The sequence below is a fragment of the Nanorana parkeri genome, unplaced genomic scaffold (assembly GCF_000935625.1).
Source record: "Nanorana parkeri isolate BGI_ZX_2015 unplaced genomic scaffold, ASM93562v1 scaffold366, whole genome shotgun sequence".
NCBI lineage: Eukaryota > Metazoa > Chordata > Amphibia > Anura > Dicroglossidae > Nanorana > Nanorana parkeri.
Genome location: NW_017306634.1, coordinates 182,029 through 201,460, shown reverse-complemented (window position 1 = coordinate 201,460; position 19,432 = coordinate 182,029). Strand labels below are relative to the sequence as shown.

The following is a 19,432-nucleotide window of genomic DNA, read 5'->3' as shown; positions in this document are numbered from 1 at the left end:
TCCATGAATGGACATGTTGGGAGAGGTGTTTGCATGGAGATGGGGCTTAAAGTGATTGGTTCTCTTGTATGGTTTTGAGAATTATAGGAAAATGTCATAAGACTATAATAAACAATGAACTTTGAAGTTTAAACATTTTGGCACTATCATAACTAAGTAACAGGTTCATGGTTTATTTTCCTGCAGTCCTTGTTGCATGCTGCCTTTAAATGAACTATATTGGAGTTAACCTTAAATTCAGCTTTTTGTATGTCCTTGAATAAGTCAACATTGAAATGGTTCCTGTATACATTTACAGGTTAGCAAGCTGAGATGTGGCTGCATTCCATTAAAAATCCTCCTGGTTTGTTCCACAACTGCTATTCCCGTGTTAGCTTTTTGTACCTTTTATATTTGTATTCAATTACTGTGTGCTTTATAGCTTTAAATAAACAAGCATGTCCTTGCAACAAAGCACGCTTAGTTACTGAAATTATGAAAACAATTCCCACAGGGTGAATTTGCATAGAGTACAGTTAGAATCAGTCCTCGGCATTTTATAGGAGGTGTGTGCTATATTTAATAGGGTATTGATTTAAAATGAGAGCTGTTGAAATGACTAAATATTATGTATAAACACTTGTATTTCATCATTTGCATTGATAGGGAAGCTGATATGCAACTCAGGATGTAACAGCTGAAAGATTTTGTGTCTCTCTCACCTTCTCCGCTTCATCAAGCTAAATTATGCCATGTTACACTATATGGCCAAAATGTTGTGCACCTGGCCATCGCACCTATAAGAGCTTGTTGAACACCCCGCTGGAGTTGGTACCCACTTTAAAGTTACAGCCTTCACTCTTCTGGCAAGGCTTTCTATTAGATTGTAGAGTGTGTCAGTGGGAATTCTTAACTATTTAGTCAAAAGAAGCATTAGTGAGGTCAGGTAATGATGTTGGACAAGATAACCTGGCTCACAATCAAAGTTCCATCAGGATGGTCCAACCCTGCAGAGTCAGGCAAATCTCTCAAAGCTACATCATGTTCAGAATCAGAATCAAGCTCTGCCATTTTCGGGATCAAACTTGGAGACTCCTCCGACAACCAAGTCCTCATTACCAACAGAGTATCCATGACTCCTCCCTAGCCCAAATGGGAAGGAAGTGCTTCCCCAATTCCAGATCTGGGCTCCTAAGCCTACCAAGACAGTGACAACATGGCCCTCTGTGCCAAATCGAGTCTGTCCAGGGACCTGATTGACTTGTCTTACGATGAAAGAATGTTGTGTTGTGAAGGTCTGAAGTTAAACTGGGCAAATTGGACTGCTTCAAAGGAGGCTACCATCAGCCCTATGACTCTTATTCAAAAGCTGAGATTTGGATGATTCGTGGACAGGGGAATTCGAATCTTAGAGTCTGAATTTTCTTCTGTGGAAGAAGCACTCTGACCTGAGCTGTTTTTTTTTTTTAAATAATACAATTTTATTTGGTAATTCAGATCATATTTGCACTATTGAGCTTTTCCTCTTTCAATTTTTTGTCACACCACTCCATTGGATAACTTACCACATCATTTGTGTGATTGCACGTCCTCTGAGTCCATTAATATCATGGTAGAAGGGCTTCTTAATCGTTGCCTTAGTCAGTACAAGAGTGAGAAAATCTGCCAGAATATGTATAGACAGCAATAGGTACAACCTTAACTGTAGCAGGTATAAGGTGCAGGGCAATAGTGGGCTCTGGTTTAGAAGGAGAGGAAGTGGCAGTGCATTCTTACGTGTAGTGATGGGCCAAATAGGCCAGAGTTCGGTTTGAATTCAAACTTTAGAACATCCAAAAAGTTCTAATTCAAACTCGAACTCAAAGCAAGTCTATGGGGGTAGAACTATCAAAAACAATTCTCCCCTTTAAGAGGGATTATATGCAAGTTATTGGTCATAAAAGGTGTACGGGGATCCAGGTACTGCCCTTGGGGACAGGAATCAATGAAAAAAAAACTTTAAAAAAAAACTTTTAAATGAGCAGTGATTTTAATATCACTTAAAGGGTAACAATAAAAATGAAAAATCCCTTTAAATATCGTGCCTGGGGGGTCCCCTTAACCTGCCTGTAAAGTGGCGGATCTGTACAATGTAGAGAACCTGCTGCAACAAAACTGACATTTCTAAATTAATTTTTTTTTTTTTTTAAAGTGTGCAGTTGCCCTTCCCAAACACTACAAGACTTTTTAGGTCTGGTAGGAATGGTAGGCGGGACCCCATTTTAAAAAAAAAAGCATGGGGGTTCCCCCTAAAAGTCATACCGGACCCTTATGGTCTGGTAGAAATATTTAGGAGGGACACCATGTAAAAAAAAAAAAGTGCGTACGGTTCCCCACTTAAAGTCATACTAGGCCCTTAAGAATTTTAAGGAGGAACCCCACCCCCAAAAATGAGGGGAAAGAATGTGGGGTCCCCCTTTAAAATTCCATACCAGACCCTTGATCCGAGCATAGGCCTGGCAGGGCCGGAAAGGGGGGGGGGGAACGAGCAAGCCCCCCCCCCCATACCAGGCCACATGCCCTCTGCACTGGAAGGGTGCTTTTAAAGGGTAACCCCTGGAAAAGCACCTTGTCCCCGTGCAAATGGGGACAAAGGCCTCTTCCCCACAAGCCCTGGGGCATTGGTTGTGGGGGTGCGGGCAGGGAACTTATTACTTGGAATAAGTTTTGGAATACTAGGGGGTATTCCAAAAGAATTCCAACTGCCATTCACTAAAGGGTTACAAAAATTGAAATAAAAAAACAGACTTTTGGAGAAAATCCTTTAATTGAAGAAAAAAAAAAAGTCCTTTATAAAAATGGATCCACCGACGTAATCCAGGGTCAATCATGACGTCCAGCGTTGTCCACGACGAGTACGACAAAATAAACAAGAAAACATAAATCAAAAATTTTTTTTTTTTTTAAACGACGACCACCGTCCGCTCGCGACGAACACCCACCACATAATGGCATTTGACCTTTCTTTGCCCAATCATGGCTCTTACAGAGTACTGAGCCCTGATTTGGCAAAGTCTTGCACCTGACCTATAGTCAGGTGCAAGCCTTTAGCCAATTAGGGCTTCACAAGGCGCATTGCCTTGTGGGGTGTTCAGCGCTCGAACAGACCACTGAATGCCCTTATAGTACGTGCGTTCAGCGAACACACGAACTAGCGAGGTTCAACTCGAACACACAAACTCACGTTCAACTCGAACATCCAGCCCATCCCTACTTACGTGTAGTGAAAACAGGGTGCAGTGGAGTTGAGGATGAGGCAAGAGAGTAGCAGTCACACCCTGATTCTGTAGCAATGTGGTAGAGCTGTTCCACATGTGGTATTGACAAGTGAAATGTTGTGTTTTTAGATACACCTTATTAAAGAATGCTGACACTATGGTGAAAGATGCAAAAATAAGCACTGCATTAATGTTAAACTTTATTATTATTAATTGAACTGTATATTGTCCTGTGTTTGGTGGCTGCTATAGAGTTTTATGGATTATCACTGACTTTTACTTTTTGTTTCAAAGCAAAAAATAACTTGATAACTAAAAAAAAATTAAATCTGTTTTCTGGATAAGTCTCAGTACCACTGGTGAGATTTCCCTTCACTTCCTGTCCCAAAGTCTCAACAGGAAATCTCCAAAGTGAGTGCAAATACCCAGGGCCGGATTCCCGGCAAGGCCAGGGGCGGTACACTCAACGCCCGGAACATGGAGTTCCGGGTGCCGGGCGGTAATTTGTGTTCTACATTTAGCTCTGCTTTGCATAAGCAGAGCTAAATGTAGAATAGCAGAACTCACCTGTTTCTTTACAAGTAATCTCGTCAATGTCGCCAAGATCACTTGTAATTAGACTGCCGGTCCGTCCTCCCCCGCTGCCCCCCTCCTTCCCCTCCCTCCCCTACACTTACCTCTCTCCATGCTGTGTCCTCCCGGCTTGGTCCTCGCAGGGGTAGTTGTAATGCTACCGCGCTCGTGCCGAGGAGAGGTGACTGAGCGATCAGCAGTATGTTAATCGCTCAGTTCCCGATCAATAGAGTCGACGCATGATAGCTTCAGTGTCCCACGCTGTCTCTAACTATGAGTGCATGTCACTCTACTCATAGTTCTCCTTTAAGTGCTTGTTTTCATCTATCTGCGAACCTTGGAGTCGGCTGGCTGTTAGAGCGCCTGTGCCAGCCTGTCTTTTCTTCCACCCTGCATGCTCACGTCCAATGCAGAGTGTATTGGATTTGATGACTCGTGGGACCTCAGACCGCTGGAGCAGAGGGCAAGAGAGGCTGGAAGGACTGGTCTAATAGCGAGCCGACTCCTAGGATCAGGCGAGTATAACATTTTGATTTTTAAACTTAGTAAAAAATGTATTGTTGTTCGCCAGCACTTTAGACACACAGTGCCCTCGGCTGCAACGGCTCAGCCTGGCCAGCTGAGTCCTTGCAAGAGACAGCTGTCCTTCCATTGCAGCCCACGTTTTCATGGGCAGTTAATCGACAAGACCACTGGACTCTTCAGGTCTGTATTCACCCAGGGACCTCACTGGATTTCCTCCCGCAGATGACTTCTCAAATGTGAGATCTCCTGTTTGTTTTAGTACAGTAGTAGCGCTCTCAATAAATTTTTTACTCAGTTTTACCACAGGGCTCCTTCCTCTGTTTTTGCATAGAGCTTGCACACTGTAATCCCTGCCCTTATACCACATCTACCACAAGTTTGTACCCCTTGGTAGTGCGCTTGTTCTTTTCCTTTTTATCCTGATTTTTAAACTTAGATGAAAACAAGCACTTAACCCTGGTGGTGTGGGAGTAGCAAGGGTTAAGAAAAATGTTTCCCGGAGTTCCTTATCACAGCACATCAAATGTACACAGCACATAGGGGATGATTTATAAATCATCCGCCCCAATATATGCTGGCCAAACACTGTTCACATGTCATTCTCGCCTCTAGATGGCGCTAAGAATCAAAGGAAAATCTTAGGCTCCTCGGCTACCTCAAGTGGCGAGAATGCCTAGCAAATGGCATTCGGCCAAAGTATGCTGGGGCAGATGATTGATTAATCATTCCCACAGTGTAAATGGGCTCTTAAATTTGTTTTATTTATAACACAGATCACACTGCAGCAGCAGCAGCATACTCTCCTGATCCTAGCACAGTTCAGCTCTGGTGCCATGAGAAGTTTGTGTCTTCTGCTATATGTTAGTAGGGGGTATTCCAAAAGAATTCCAACTGCAAACTTATGGGGAAAAAAAAATAAAACTTAACAAATGGAGAAAAATGTTAAAATGAGACATTAATATTCCAAAAAGAAAAAAAATGCAATAACACATAAAATGGCCCAAAACACCAATTTCTGCATTTGGTCGAAATATAACAACCAGGACAAAAGTGTATCTGTTAAGGTGCCCATACAACCTTGCGAAAATCGTACGATCGACCGAAGTTTTTTAACCTAATGGAAAGTCAAAAGTCAATCGACTGTACAGTATTTGCGGTTGTACACTGCCCATCAACATCGGCAGATTTTCGTATGCAATCGCGTTTTCGTCCGATATGATGGGCAGTATACAACCGCAAATACTGTACAATCGATCGACTTTTGACTTTCCAGCAGGTTAGAAAACTTCGGTCGATCGTGCCATTTTCGCAAGGTTGGTGGCGTTTCCGTATGTCAAAATTCGTACAATCTACACTGCACATGCGCAAACGAAAATACGTGCGGTCGATTACCGCAATTCATCCAGGTGTTTTCTTCTAAATACCGCTGATCCAACCTTGCAATAATCGGGGCAGGATGGGGCCGCAGTATGAAAATCGTACGACGGTTCGATCATCGGTCGCAAAGTGTCGTCCGATGATCGCAAGGTGTATGGGCATCTTTAGTCAGGCGTCTTCCGAAAGAATTCCAACTGCAAACTTACGGGGATAAAAAAAAAACACACACACAAATGGAGAAAAATTTTAAAATGAGACATTGATCTGGAAGTATGAAAAAACAAAAAACAAACAAGAACACATAAAATGGGCTAAAACAGCAATGTCTGCGTTTGGTTTAATAATACAGCTAGGACAAAAGTGTGTGTGCTACTCGTAGCAATGAAATGAAACAAGAAACTAGAACAGGGGCTCCAATTTTATTGCAGCTTTTGTGAATCTCCAAACTTTCCCCAAAAACATTGAACAATCTAGAATACTAAATGTAAATGCCAGGAAGCAAAGTTAATCTTTACAAGTTTACCTTTAGTAAAACAAACTTAAACTTTTCTTCCTGGTTTACTGCCGAGCTTATCACATGTAGCAAAGCAAATCAAATGACCATTGCAGACGAAGTCGAGCCTACACCTTTTAATTACAAGGCTGGAGGTGGAAGCGAGCCAGGCCAGGTACAGGTGCAGCCTGACACCCAGGGAGCTGGAAGCCCTGACTGCTTGTCTAGGAGTATTCATGAGCTGAGAATTAGTCATGTGACAAAACAGAAACTTGAGACTTGACTATGTGATCAGGCGAGTTTTACTTCTCATGTGAGACGAGTATGTGGGTTCTACACGCCACACAGAGGAAAGCACACAGCCAAACCGTGTATGGGATTTCCACAAGGAGCTTAAGAGCTGCGTTCGGGGCAGGAGAGGCTCAGTGACAGAGCCGCACATGGTCCTTATTGGGATTGCCAGGCACAATGGACAAATTCACTAAGATCACGGCTCCAGCTGGTGAGAAGTTCAGGTGAGGTTTGCCTTTGGCGTTCAGATTACTCCTTGTGGCAGTGAAAGGCTCAGCTACGAGTGAAATCGCTTTGTACCATGAGAGGAAACTGCCGAACGATCTCATTTTAAATCACTGGAAGAGTTTAAGGTGAAGGAATTGTCAGCAAGGAGAAACCGTCCGGAGATCAGATATCAGAACTTAGGATATAAGAGAAAGGTGGGGACATGCTTGAATCCTTTAAGCACATTTAAACCCAAATTGGGCAGTCAAGTTGGGCTTAAATATGTTGGGCAAGTTACCAGTCCTCTCATTGCTTGGCCACTCCACCATTTTTTTTTAAAGTTTTCTAGTATGGCATGCTTCGTATACATGCCTTCAGTCTGGTCATGTGACTTAACATGGTCCTCTTTATCTTCTGGTCTTCTCCGGTCATAGGGGGTCTTGAGAATATTAGAGAGCGTCGCTGGTGGAGTGACGCAAATTCCGCTATCTACGGCTTTCTCTGTGAGCCCAGGAAACATGAAAAATGGGTTACCAGCGCACCCTCATTCCTTCATCAATGTTGGCTGTTCAGAGACCACGCAGGGTCCCTTCGTCAGGTAAAATGATTTGCTTTGAATGATGAAGGGACCCTGCTTGGTCCCGAAACATCGCTTAATTTCTGTGATTTGATGAACACCCAATGTCGATCAAGGAATGACGGTGCGCTGTTCACTCATTTTTCAGGTGTAGCTACTGCAACGCCATCCGCCTATTACTACAGCACCCCCAAAAGAACTATAAAGGGATATACCGGTCAGGTATGCAGCTTGATAGCTGCATACAGAATGACACCCTGGGCTCACAGGAAGTAGGTTGAATGACACTAGGAGTCTTTCAAACCAAAAGAGGGACACGGTTACACAATGAAGAGTCTACAGGGGACAGCTCTAGGGAGGGGGTAACTATTGCAGCCAGGGCTGTTTTTTTTCCATATTAACAACACTTGGTCAAGATGGAGTTGGGCTTTAGGGTGCAAATAGTCTGTGGATGACCAGTATTTTCATCAGGGCCCAGGGCATGGTCGTAAAATAACTGCGAACGTTCAATAGTGAAAAGTATCATTTGACTGAAAGAGTAGTGGATGCTTGGAACAGACGTCCAGTAGAGGTAATGAGTCAATAAATGGTACGTAAGTATAAACATACTTGGGATAGACATATGTTTCTATGTAACAGGCTTTGTTCTTTCTACTAGTTGATTGAAATCTTGTGTATCTTTAAAGGACATATCTTTTCTTACATTCTTTTATGGTTAGAAGGGTCAGTCAGCACATAATGTGTTGTTTTTAGTATATAAATCGCATCCTAGCAATTCAGGGACCCAAATGAGTTGTTTGCAACTGAGCTCCTATGTTCATGCACCTGTCATGGCCATTAGCAGGAATACTAGCCTAGCTGTCAGATGTGTGTATGTGTGTGTGTGTTATGTATATATTGTACTATGCTGTGTATAGAGATCTGGGAGATCATAGTGCTATGTCAGGGGTATAGTTGGGGAGTTTCAAGTCACTGGCATCTTCCTGAAGTTAATATTGGTGGACAGAATATAGGTGCCCATACACCTTACAATGTATCTGCAGATTTTCTGTGGTCAGATGGAAAAGGTGCAGCAGATTCCTCCATCTACACTTAACTGTGTGGATGGAGTAATCTCCACCTGGGCCAATCTGTTGCACTTTTTCCATCTGACCACAGAAAATCTGCAGATAAATTGTAAGGTGTATGGGCACCTTTAGTGTAACTCCAGCCAAAATATTTTTTTTTTGCCCCGCTGAGGACATTTCCCCTTACTTCCTGTCACAATGACAATGTTGTCACCTGGACAAAATAAAAATAAAAAAATCTGCAGCGGGGACACAAACAGCAATAAATAACTGATGAAGGTTTTAGCTTTCTGTCTGACCTTCTTAAAAGTTTCTTAATTGCTGTTCTTGTCCCTCTTACAGACCTTTCCTCACTTCTTATTACATCACCAGGAGAGGAAGTGGGGGAAATCTGCACAAGGGGGCCTCTGAGAGCATTAAAAACCGACAGAGGATCTTACCCTACCTCCCTTTACCTGAAACTCAGAAAAAAAAACGTTTTTGCAGGAGGCACGATATAGGGATGAGTGTCAGCTGTCACCCCATTGTCCATTCTGGAGCCTTTAAGGGAACCTGTCACCCTAAAAATAAGATCGTTGACATAAAGTTACATGAAATAACCTGCGTGTGAAGAATATCTCTGTTCTGTTAATGAGGATAACAAAGGTTGCAAGTTATAGTAAATTGTATGCTGGTCAGACATTGTAGCAGAAATGCTGACAGCCATGATCATCAAATGGCAGGCAAACAGTTATATACACATTTGAAATACACATGCCATACCTTTTACCTGCCATAGAACTGTCTGTGATCCACATACCCCTGCCAAGCAGAAAGGTCAGATCCTGAGCTCTGCAGACCACACTATTGTTAATCAGTACAGCCTGCTACAGGTCCTATTCCAGGCTGTAATTGGACAATGAAGGAGCAGTGGAACACTGATGAGGGCAGCACTGATGAGAACCAGCCCTTCCTCTGAAGTTCAAGATAGACACATTGTATGAATACACACACAGACACATACAGGGGCGTCCCAAGGCCGGGCGTCATCCGTAGCGGTTACCGGGTGACACCCGCCGCGACGCCACCACACATGCGCGTGACATCAGCACGCGAGTGCACGATGATCTTATTGATACCTGCTGGCGGCCATCTTGGTGATGGACACCGGCAGAGAGGGGAGGGGACAGTCACCCGGCAGGATGAGGTATGGGTCCGCTCCTCTCTCTCGAAACTGTCGGGCGATCGGTCCATGACCTAGTGCCCGACTTTTAAGAGGGGGTGACACCAAAATGACTGCCAGTCATTTTGGTGTCATCCCTCCAATGGTGTCACCCTGCACACCCCTTGTGACGCCATTGTAGATTATTTTTATACAAACACACACATATATAGGACACGCCAAAGTATCAAGCCCATTCATACCAGCGGGCATGCATGAATCTCTTTATAACGCACCCTTACTGGTGTGCGTTGTGTAGGGGCATATGATGCCTTTTTTCAGCGCATTGCACTGCTTCCCCCGTTTTTTCTTACGTGATTGAAATGCCACAAAATGACACATTTCATTCAACTCTATTCACCGCAGAATGTATTGATGCGCTGTAGTGCGTTGTAACGTGCTTCATAGAAGTTCAATCTGTCCTGTTTTTTTTCATCAGCACACGCCAACACAGCACATTGGTGTGTTATGAAACGATAGGACATTATGCAAATTGCCTTGTCTATGCACTGGGACCTCGTTGGGCAATACCAGGGTTGGTGTGAACTAGCCGGCACACAAAAGCTTCCTCTCTTTCACATCTCTATTTCTGCAGGCAGGCTTTTTATAATATTATAATACGCCTAGGTCTGACCGTATGATGCATTAGGGGATAAGTCACTCAACCTTTCCTATGAGATAACTTATCTTCTTCAGGGTTCATTATGCACTTATACAGATGACCCTGAGAGATAAAACTGTGAAAATATACATGCAAAAAGAGTTCTGTGTATCACAGGACATTGCAACACACAGGAAGTGTCATTTGGTACATAGGCAACCATCAGACATGGAGTTCCATAGGTGGTGTATAGTGTAGTATCACTTAAAGTGATAAAGTCAAAAGCTATTTTGAATGCAAACGAAATGACTTAAAATGGATGCTGTTCCTTGATGTAGCCTCCTACAGAATCAGCTGCTCCCCTGAGCACTGACCCTGTTTTAGAGTCTCTCCTTTTCCTTGCAGGGTTCTATGGAGCCACCTTTGTGTGTGCTAGTAAGCTGTGTGCGTCTCCACAAGCACAGCAAGCTCCTACCCTGCTCCCTTCTCCTTCTACCTTCCTTCTCCAAGCTAGTAGATGGTCAGCTGCACTGCCTCTTGTGATCTTGTACTGGACAGGGTGTTGAGGGAAGCAGAGCTGGGAGAGTTGGAGCTGTATAGAAACATGATGACTGCAAGGGCATAGGCAAACATGTAAAGAAATACTTTGCTGGACAATGTATATTTGTTTGATCTGGATTCATTATTAAAAAAATGTTTGAGAGTTTATTACTACTTGTAGCTGCCTACACACATTAAGATTTTTATTTTTCAGCCTTGTGGGCGAAACAAGAGCATTCTTTCACTTCCCCCCCATCCATGCTAACAAAAGTGGATGAAGGAATAGCTATTGCATTCTGAGGCTGGGGCTGTCCGAATACCTGAAGGCTGACAACGTTGGTAGGCATTTCAAAGCAGCAAATGCACTGTGTTGTCAGCCGGAAGGTGAGGGACTTTTTCTGTACGTGCAGTGTGAAGGGATAGGATTTGGGGGGGGGTGCTTGTTTTGCAGAGATTTACTAAATAAGTTTTGAGTCTCTTCTTATTTTCCCAGATATAGACTTTACTAGGTGAAGTTGTTACTTACATGTTTTGTGTGGTTATTGACAGGTTCATGGACCTCTGCTCCTTCACACACTCATGCGAATGGTTTAGGCAGGGGCTGACTGGCAACTTTTAGCCCAGGGGGCAAGTACAACCCAGAGGCCCATGGTGCGCCAACTTGGCCCCCCTCCCGCTCTGCCTCTTCCCTGCCTTCTCCCCGCCCCTGTCTGCCACTTTTGCCATCCATGTAACAGTAGTGTGAATGTATTTATCGGTTTAGGAAATGTAAAGCACACGTAGTGGAGGGATGCCACGTCAGGGCTGTGCGGGTGCATGACTTCTGCGACCCCGGTAGTTCTGCCACTAACTCAGAAATACATTGTACAGCATTGCAGAATGGCATTGGCTATAGAGAACTACAATTCCAAGCAATACATTACACAACATTGCAGAATACCATCGGCTATAGCGGACTATAAATCCCAGCAATAATGACTACCAAAAGCTATAGAGAACTACAAATCCCAGCAATCCATCACACAGCGCAATGCAGAATAATATGAAGCTACAAACTCTGTTGCTCTGGGTTCTCCGCCTGATGTCTAAAGGGTCTCAGGTGGGTTGTGCGGGCTCTCACCAGGGGTCCAGAGAGTTTCACGGGTGCGTGTGGGTGCAGCAGAGGCGGCTCCCTAATTAGGCTCTGAGGTGGCCAATGCGGACCACCAGGTGGTCAGTGTGGGCTCTCTGCTCCAAAACAAAAGGCTCCAGTGATGGACTACTAGTTTGTATTGAGATTGTAGTCCATCGCAGGAGCAAGCTTGGAGCAGTGGAAATAAGAAAAAAAAAGTGTGCTGTGCAATATTGTGAAAGGGAAAGTGTAAAATGATACAGCAACCAATGCAAAATGGCACCGGCTATAGAGGACTACAAAACCCAGCAATACATTATACAGCGCAATGTAGAATTCCACCAGCTATAATGTACTATTGCTGGGATTTGTAGTCCTCTATAGCCAGTGGTATTCGGCATTTTGCTGTATTTGCGGGTCTGGCAGCGGCAAGTGTGAGGCAGGGAGGAGGGGCAGCATGTGGAGCGTGGATGCGGGTCTGGCAGCAGCAAGCGTGAGTCGGGGAGGAGGTGCGGCATGTGGAGCGTGGATGCGGACGGGTCTGGCAGCAGCAAGCGTGAGGCGGGGAGGAGGTGCGGCATGTGGAGAGTGGGCAGGTCTGGCAGTGGCAAGCGTGGGAGGAATTGATCAAAATCTGGAGCAGCTGTGCATAACAACCAATCAGCTTCTCTCTTCAGTTTGTTCAGTTAAGATTTGAATATAAAAGAGAGAAGCTGATTGGTTGCCATGCACAGCTGCTCCAGATTTTGTCTGCTCCAGTTTTGATCAATTCCCTTCATTATGTTCTATACCAGGGTTAGGCAACCTCAGCACGCCAGCTGTGGTGAAACTACAGATCATCAGACATCTACATCTGGAAGTCAGACCTTAATCCTGCAATGCCTCATAGGAAAAGTAGTTCCACCAAAGCTATATTGCCGAGGTTGTCTTCCCTTGTGCTGTATGTTGCCATGTGGTGTGCACCTCGTGTTGCCTTTGCTGTGCTGTGGAATACATTAGCATTGTATGCTAAAATACTGCATATTATTCGCCTCTGCAATATGGAATGTACGGTCTTTTACATATTGCATATCATCAGCTTCATGGAAATAACCTTGCCTTATATAAATTCATGTTTTTTGAAAAAAGTTTCCTTCTCATGTTTAGATATAGATTTCACTTCATTGGTGCAGGCGGCAGTCAAAAGTTGATCATTGCACTTCCTGCTGTACTTCCAGCTTAGCAGCGCATAAGGACAGGGAACTGAAAATAATAGCAGCTCTATATGGCTTATCCTGTAATTAGTTTATCTCTGCACTATTTTAGTTTTCGGAGACACAGCTGCTATGGTGTATGTCATATTGTTATTTTCTAGATTACCTTCAAGGCTAAAAAATTAAAAATGTCTTTTGTTTAAGGCATGTCTATATGATATATTACACATAAGTAATTAATATTTCAAATCAGTAGGTAGCGTTTTACATCATGCTCATCTGGCTCCCTGTAACTGCTTTGCTGGAAAAAGCCTGTTTACAGAGCATGATAGCTAAAGCTCAGATTACACATGCAGCTGAATGAGTCAGAAAATTGGCTTGTCCACCTCCCCCTCTGCTCTGTAGAATACCAAATGGTGTTTCAATGAAAGAGACTTGGAGTCCAAAAAAGAAAAAGATACTGCTGTGCTCTTTGGAAAACCCAAAATGCTCTGCAGAACCAGTATGATGGTATCGCTGTGAACTCTGTATTAAATGTGTATTAGTTAAATAGAGAATTCATCTAAAACATGATATATAAAACATTAGATTAAAAACTTGAAATAGTAAAAATATGGAAGTAACATAAAAGTGAGGGTCCATTTAGATCTATGTGTGTGCGTAGAGGTACATTTTTTTATAGTGTTAGGTGTGTTTTCGGTGCATTTTTGGATTAAAACTTTGGATTGGACGGTGTTAACATCCATTGACCAAGGCCTGTTATTGCCTTTTGCCAGTGCATCAAAACACGTTATATGCACTTTGATGCGCTGCCATCTACAGGGCTCCAAATGAACTAAATTGCAGAATAAAAAAGGACATATTGTGGGGGGAATTTATCAAAACTGGAGCAAACAGAATCTGGAGCAGTTGCCCATGGCAACCAATAAGCAGCTCACTTGTTTGCTGAGGTAAGATTTGAAAATGAGACCGAGAAGCTGATTGGTTGCAGTGCGAATCTGCTTCGGATTTGGTCTGCTCCAGTTTTGGTAAATTCCCCTCTTATTTTTTTTAAACGCACTGTGCCGCAGTGATGGGAACAGACACTATTTTTATTATGGAGAAGTTGGACACGTGTGTTGGCCTGTTGCAATGCATGAAATTGCATAAAGTGTTAATGGATCCTTATAATTCTTCTAAGGAATACCAGAAATACACTTCAAAAATGTAATTTGTGTTTGGACTGAAGTATATTCAGCAGTATATGGAAATGCGGGAGGAGCTATTATTGGACCGACGTACATGCAGCAGTGCATGAAAGTGTGGAAGGAGCTGTTTTTGGACTGAAGCGGTGGTGTAATTATAGCGATAGTAGCCCACGCAGCTGCTTTTGGGGGTTGAAGGGGGGCCCATTGGGGATGCGGTAAGGGTAATATAAACATAAAAAATCTGTGTGCGTGTTTAGAAAATACAAATCCAGTACTTTATCATAGAAATTAGGGTTATGTCATAATTTAAAATATTTTGATGGTCATTATTATTGCTACTATGACTAATTACTATTATTTTTTTGTGATTTGATTTGATTTTTCTTCTTTTTACTGACTACTATATTACCGTATTCAGCACTTGATTGCTGTGGCGGTGGGAGGGTTTATAATTTACTGAGGGCTTATAATTTATTGAAAAACTGTGCTTATCAGAAAAACCCATTACCCACGCCCTATCAGTAGTATATGGCATATTGAGGGAAGAAGACAAGGGACACACTAAGTTTATGAAAAGATGGGAACAAGATATGCGGAGAGAAATATCTGATAAAGAGTGGGGAAGAATATTTAATATGACACATAGCTCGGTTATATCTACATTCCACCAAGAAAAAAATTATAAAATAATATCTAGATGTACAGGTGCCCAGAAGGTATAAAACATATAAATTCAGATCTATCTGATAGATGTTGGAGATGTACCCTAGAGGAGGGGACGTACTTGCATGTATGGTGGAGTTGTCCTAGATTGCAACCATTTTGGGAATCTGTATTTGAAATGTATAACTTCATAGAAACACAAAATGTAGAAAAAGATCCCTTAATGGCCATATTATCATTGTTACCTGGATCCCTAAAACAGATAAAAAGTGATATCTTAAGATTTATGCTGGTTGCGGCCAGAGTTTGTATCTAGCGGAGATGGAAATCTACGACACCACCAACTTTAGAGAATTGGGTTAGTTCAATGGAAGAAAAATAATATATGGAGGCATTAAGTGCAAAGGATACAGATGGAAAGGATAGCTTTGATAAGATCTGGAGAAATTGGGTAAGCTATGGACAGTCTGAGGAATATATAGGGGTATAGAGAAGATGAAATTACGAATATAGAGATGGGTAATGAATATATGGCCAATGGCAAAATACGATCTTTGGATGGATATATATAGTGTTAACACAGAGTTTTGACCTGTATAAATGGCAGAAATAGAGAGGATGGAAGAATGTCTTCTGGAGGAATGGGAGAGTAGGGAAATGGGGGTATCCATATTAGGGGAAGGTGATAGGGGTTTCTATAAGAGTGGTTAATGGATTAAGATGGGGAAGATATTCAAGAGGTTATACGAAGAATAGGATCACAATATTGAGGGGAGAGTAGATTAGAGGAAATAGGGGAGTAACACAATAGCTAGTATATTTGTCTATAAGACATCTTAGTAGAACACATGGAAAATAGACACTAAAGAGGAGTAGAAAGAAGTTTCGTCCATAGAGAGGTGGATGGGGTGATATATTTTTCACAGAGGTGTTTTTTTTTGTTTTGTTTTCTTTTTTTGGTTAGGGGGAGGAATAATATAAGTGGATTACAAAGGTGGTCCTCCCCCCATCCCTCCAGAAGAGGAAGAATGGAAAGATTGGATTAAATGATAAGAAAAGGGGATGGAGATTTGACAAGAATTTATGTGAGTGGTGGATGTATGATGTATCTGTGGGTTTTGTATTTAATATCTGTCATAAAATGTATTGTATAAATTATATTAAATTGAAGTGCAATAAAAACATATTAAACAAAAAAAATTATTTACTGAGGCTCTGAGATGGAGATGCTGAAAAAGACTGTGGAGCCACTGTAGACATAATGATATTCTGGAAAATCAATGCAAAAAGTTAGTTCCCCGCACTGCTGCCCCCACCCGACACATTATATCCACAGCACTGATTAATAGAAATGTAGTGACTATGCTGTCAGCTCTACTGCTACCTGTCCATGATTGAGACATGCTTTATTGTAAGATTAATGACAGTAGAGAGGTTGGCAGGGTGCCCCGGAAAAAAAATTACTATGGGGCCAAGTGAACTGTAGTGATGTCCCTGGACTGAAGTGCATACAGTCCTACGTGGCGATGTAGCTGTGTTTGGAATAAACTACATGTAACACTGTATAGAAATCTGGGAGGAGCTGTTCTTGGACTGAAGTACATACTGTCCATCATGGAAATTTTAGGAGGGGCTGTAATACATTCAGGGGAATGTACAGTGACATACAGTATGGGAATGATTGGCTATATCCATTCTGGATATCTATTTGTGCAAGCTTCTGTGGAAGGAGCTTTTTTGTGGACCGAACTACATACTGCCCTGCATAAAAACATAGGAGGAGCTATGGTTGGAGTGAAAACCATAAAGCTGTGCATGAAAATGTAGCAAGAGCTATTCTTGGACTGAATACATACAACCCTGCATGGAAATGTGGGAGGAGCTATTCCTGGACTGAAGAACATGCAGCCCAGAATGGAAATGGGGGAGCAGCTATTATTGGAATGAAGAACATACAACCTTGTATGGAAATGGAGGAGGGACTGTTTTTGGACTGGAATAAAAACACATCAGAATGGAAATGTGGGAGGAGCTATTCTTGGACTGAACTACATACAGCCCTGCATAGAAATGTGGGAGGAGCTATTCTTGGACTGAACTACATACAGCCCTGCATGTAAATGTGGGAGGAGCTATTTTCAGACTGAACTACATACAGCACATCAATTGAAAAACACAAGCCTCCAACAATTTGCTAAGCTGAAAATTCATGTTTGTTTTCTGAGGTTTTTTTCTTTTTCACATTTTTCCAACCTGTCCTGCTCTGGGTGCCATATTTGTTGCACACAACCTCCAGTCAGATATAATTGTTTAATCATTAGTAAAATAGGAAAATAATTGTGATCTTGTGATTTTCAATATTCAGTAGTATTACTTCCCATGTGCCCTGCGCTGTGACACCAATTATACGGGCGATGGTTGTTCTGATAAATATAAGAATTGTGCAGCTGTGGAAATAAAAGGAGGGCGGTAGAAGAATGCTCTGTAACGAGGACAGCACTGTTTTCTCTGTGTAATAGTCAGACCGTCGCTGTGTAATTACAAATTTGCTAGCGCATTACAAAGGCAGCAATTTCTAGGCCAGCTTGGCGGGCCAGGCGATCCCAATGACGGTGCTCAGCTTTGACTGTGTAAGTTGGCAGAGAGTATATAATTATAAATATAATGATTTTAATAAGCACCTGGAAACACGGGAGAACTTGTAAACAAAACCAGTGTTAAGTTGGATTTATTTGGTGTCTGGAATTTTATGGTGCTAGAAATGCCAACATGATCCGTGTTCCTATAGATGACCACAACCACCATTCAAAACCCATACTGCAGATTTGGGTGAGCACCAGGGATGTTAAAGTAGACCTAAAATCTAATCATTAAGTTCACACCATAGCTTTGCAAATGTAATTTGAATCGTACCCCAACACCCCTCCCGGTGGTACCACAGTACCATGCATTGCGGTGAAAAAAAGTAATGCACACACGTTTTTTTACCGCAATGCACAGGATTGTATACCACGCTCTTCGCTGCAATGCACAACCACCTGAGGTGTATTGTGCCCACCTGAGTGTACCTACCAGTGCAGTGCTCTGTGCCAGTGTTATAGTGTGAGCAGGTCCTTAAGTCCCTCTTCACACCTAGGCATTTGCACGCATTTTGTACCCACGTCTGCTGCGCATCCCCATTGGTTTCATTATGGGGGAGGGGCAGCACTGAGGCTGGAGTTTTCATGCTGGACCCTTCATCCTCAGTGCCTGTTCAGCCCCCAGGTAACACAATGGCTTTAGATGCTAGGAAACTGTCGGCTGCATAGCATCAGTGGTTGCTAGCAACCACTGATGCTTTGCAGTTGACAGCACCCTAGCAACCAAGGATGATGTGTTCCCGATAGCATTCTAGCAACCAGTAACAGCTGAGGGGTGGCTCAAGCAAACATGGCTTCTCTTTACTACACCACAGCCCTACTATGAGCACGCTGGTCTGTCTTTGTATGTCTGCTTACAGACGCTATGCAACCGACAGCTTCCTAGCAACTAAAGCAATTGTGTTGCTTTACCTGGGGGCTGAACAGGCACTGAGGATGAAGGGTCCAGTATGGAAACTCCAGCCTCAATGCTGCCCCCTCATATGTCTCCATATGATAAATTAATATACAACTGTAGATAAGAGCTACTTGAATCTGTCCCACATGTCAAAACCTCTTAACGAAAGGCCTTGATGAATTAGGCATGTCTTACTTTTTTTTCACCGCACACCAATGCATTCCTACTGCAAGGCAGTGGTGTGAATGGGCACCATACATGACAAGGCAAGTTGCCTTGTCTTGCATTGGGGCTGCGCTGGAAACACCAGTGCAGGTCCAATGCAGATGGTGTGAATGGACACTTAAATCTAGGTTTACTTTGTAGACCATGTTTCATGTTACACACATTTAGGGTGTAACATGACTTTTACAGGATCTGTGAATGGAGAAACTACTGCGGCAGAGAGACTCATACTTCTCTATGGAATACAAGAGCAGTGATATCACCACACCTGTAGTCCATTTACATTTTTGTCCCTTAGGTTATAGTCTATACCTCCAGTACAAACATGGTCTGGGCGGAAGAGTTTGCAGGAGCCAGAGCACTGCACACATGATCCACTCATCACAGTTGTGATGCTTTGCAGACTCAAATGCAAAAAATAAAAAATAATACACATTTTGTTTTGTGCATTTTATTTTTTTGCAAAAGTTGGACTGTGCCTTTTTTAAAATTACATTTTCAGTCTGTGTAGTATTTATAATAACACAGCACATCTCATTTATTGAAGAGGTAGATGAACAAAAGGGAATGTTTCTTCTGATAATATGCGCAATAAGATGTGTTGTGAAAACAGACGACCGTCCCCATTACAGGGCAATAGATAGACGAGGAATTCAGTACTGGACTTATGTTATGTACAGTACCAACATGCAGACACAATCCTTTCATTGTGCACTGTGTTTTATAGACATGTACAGACTGGTACAAATAAATAAATAGTAATGGAGATATTACAATAGCTGCGCCTCGGCTTTGTAGACTCAAGTGATCTTTTGCTTATTAAACCTG

At 42.6% G+C, this 19,432-nt stretch overlaps 1 protein-coding gene across 1 annotated transcript in view; it reads left to right on the top strand.

Annotated features, from left to right (window-relative positions):
• Positions 1-6,437: 6,437 nt before the first annotated feature.
• BLNK (B-cell linker) overlaps positions 6,438-19,432 on the top strand; it is a 61,726-nt gene continuing 48,731 nt past the window's right edge. The window contains exon 1 of the mRNA XM_018558889.1: positions 6,438-6,719. Coding sequence (XP_018414391.1) covers positions 6,673-6,719 — 47 coding nt within the window. The 5' untranslated portion in view covers positions 6,438-6,672. The remainder of the gene's footprint in view (positions 6,720-19,432) is intronic.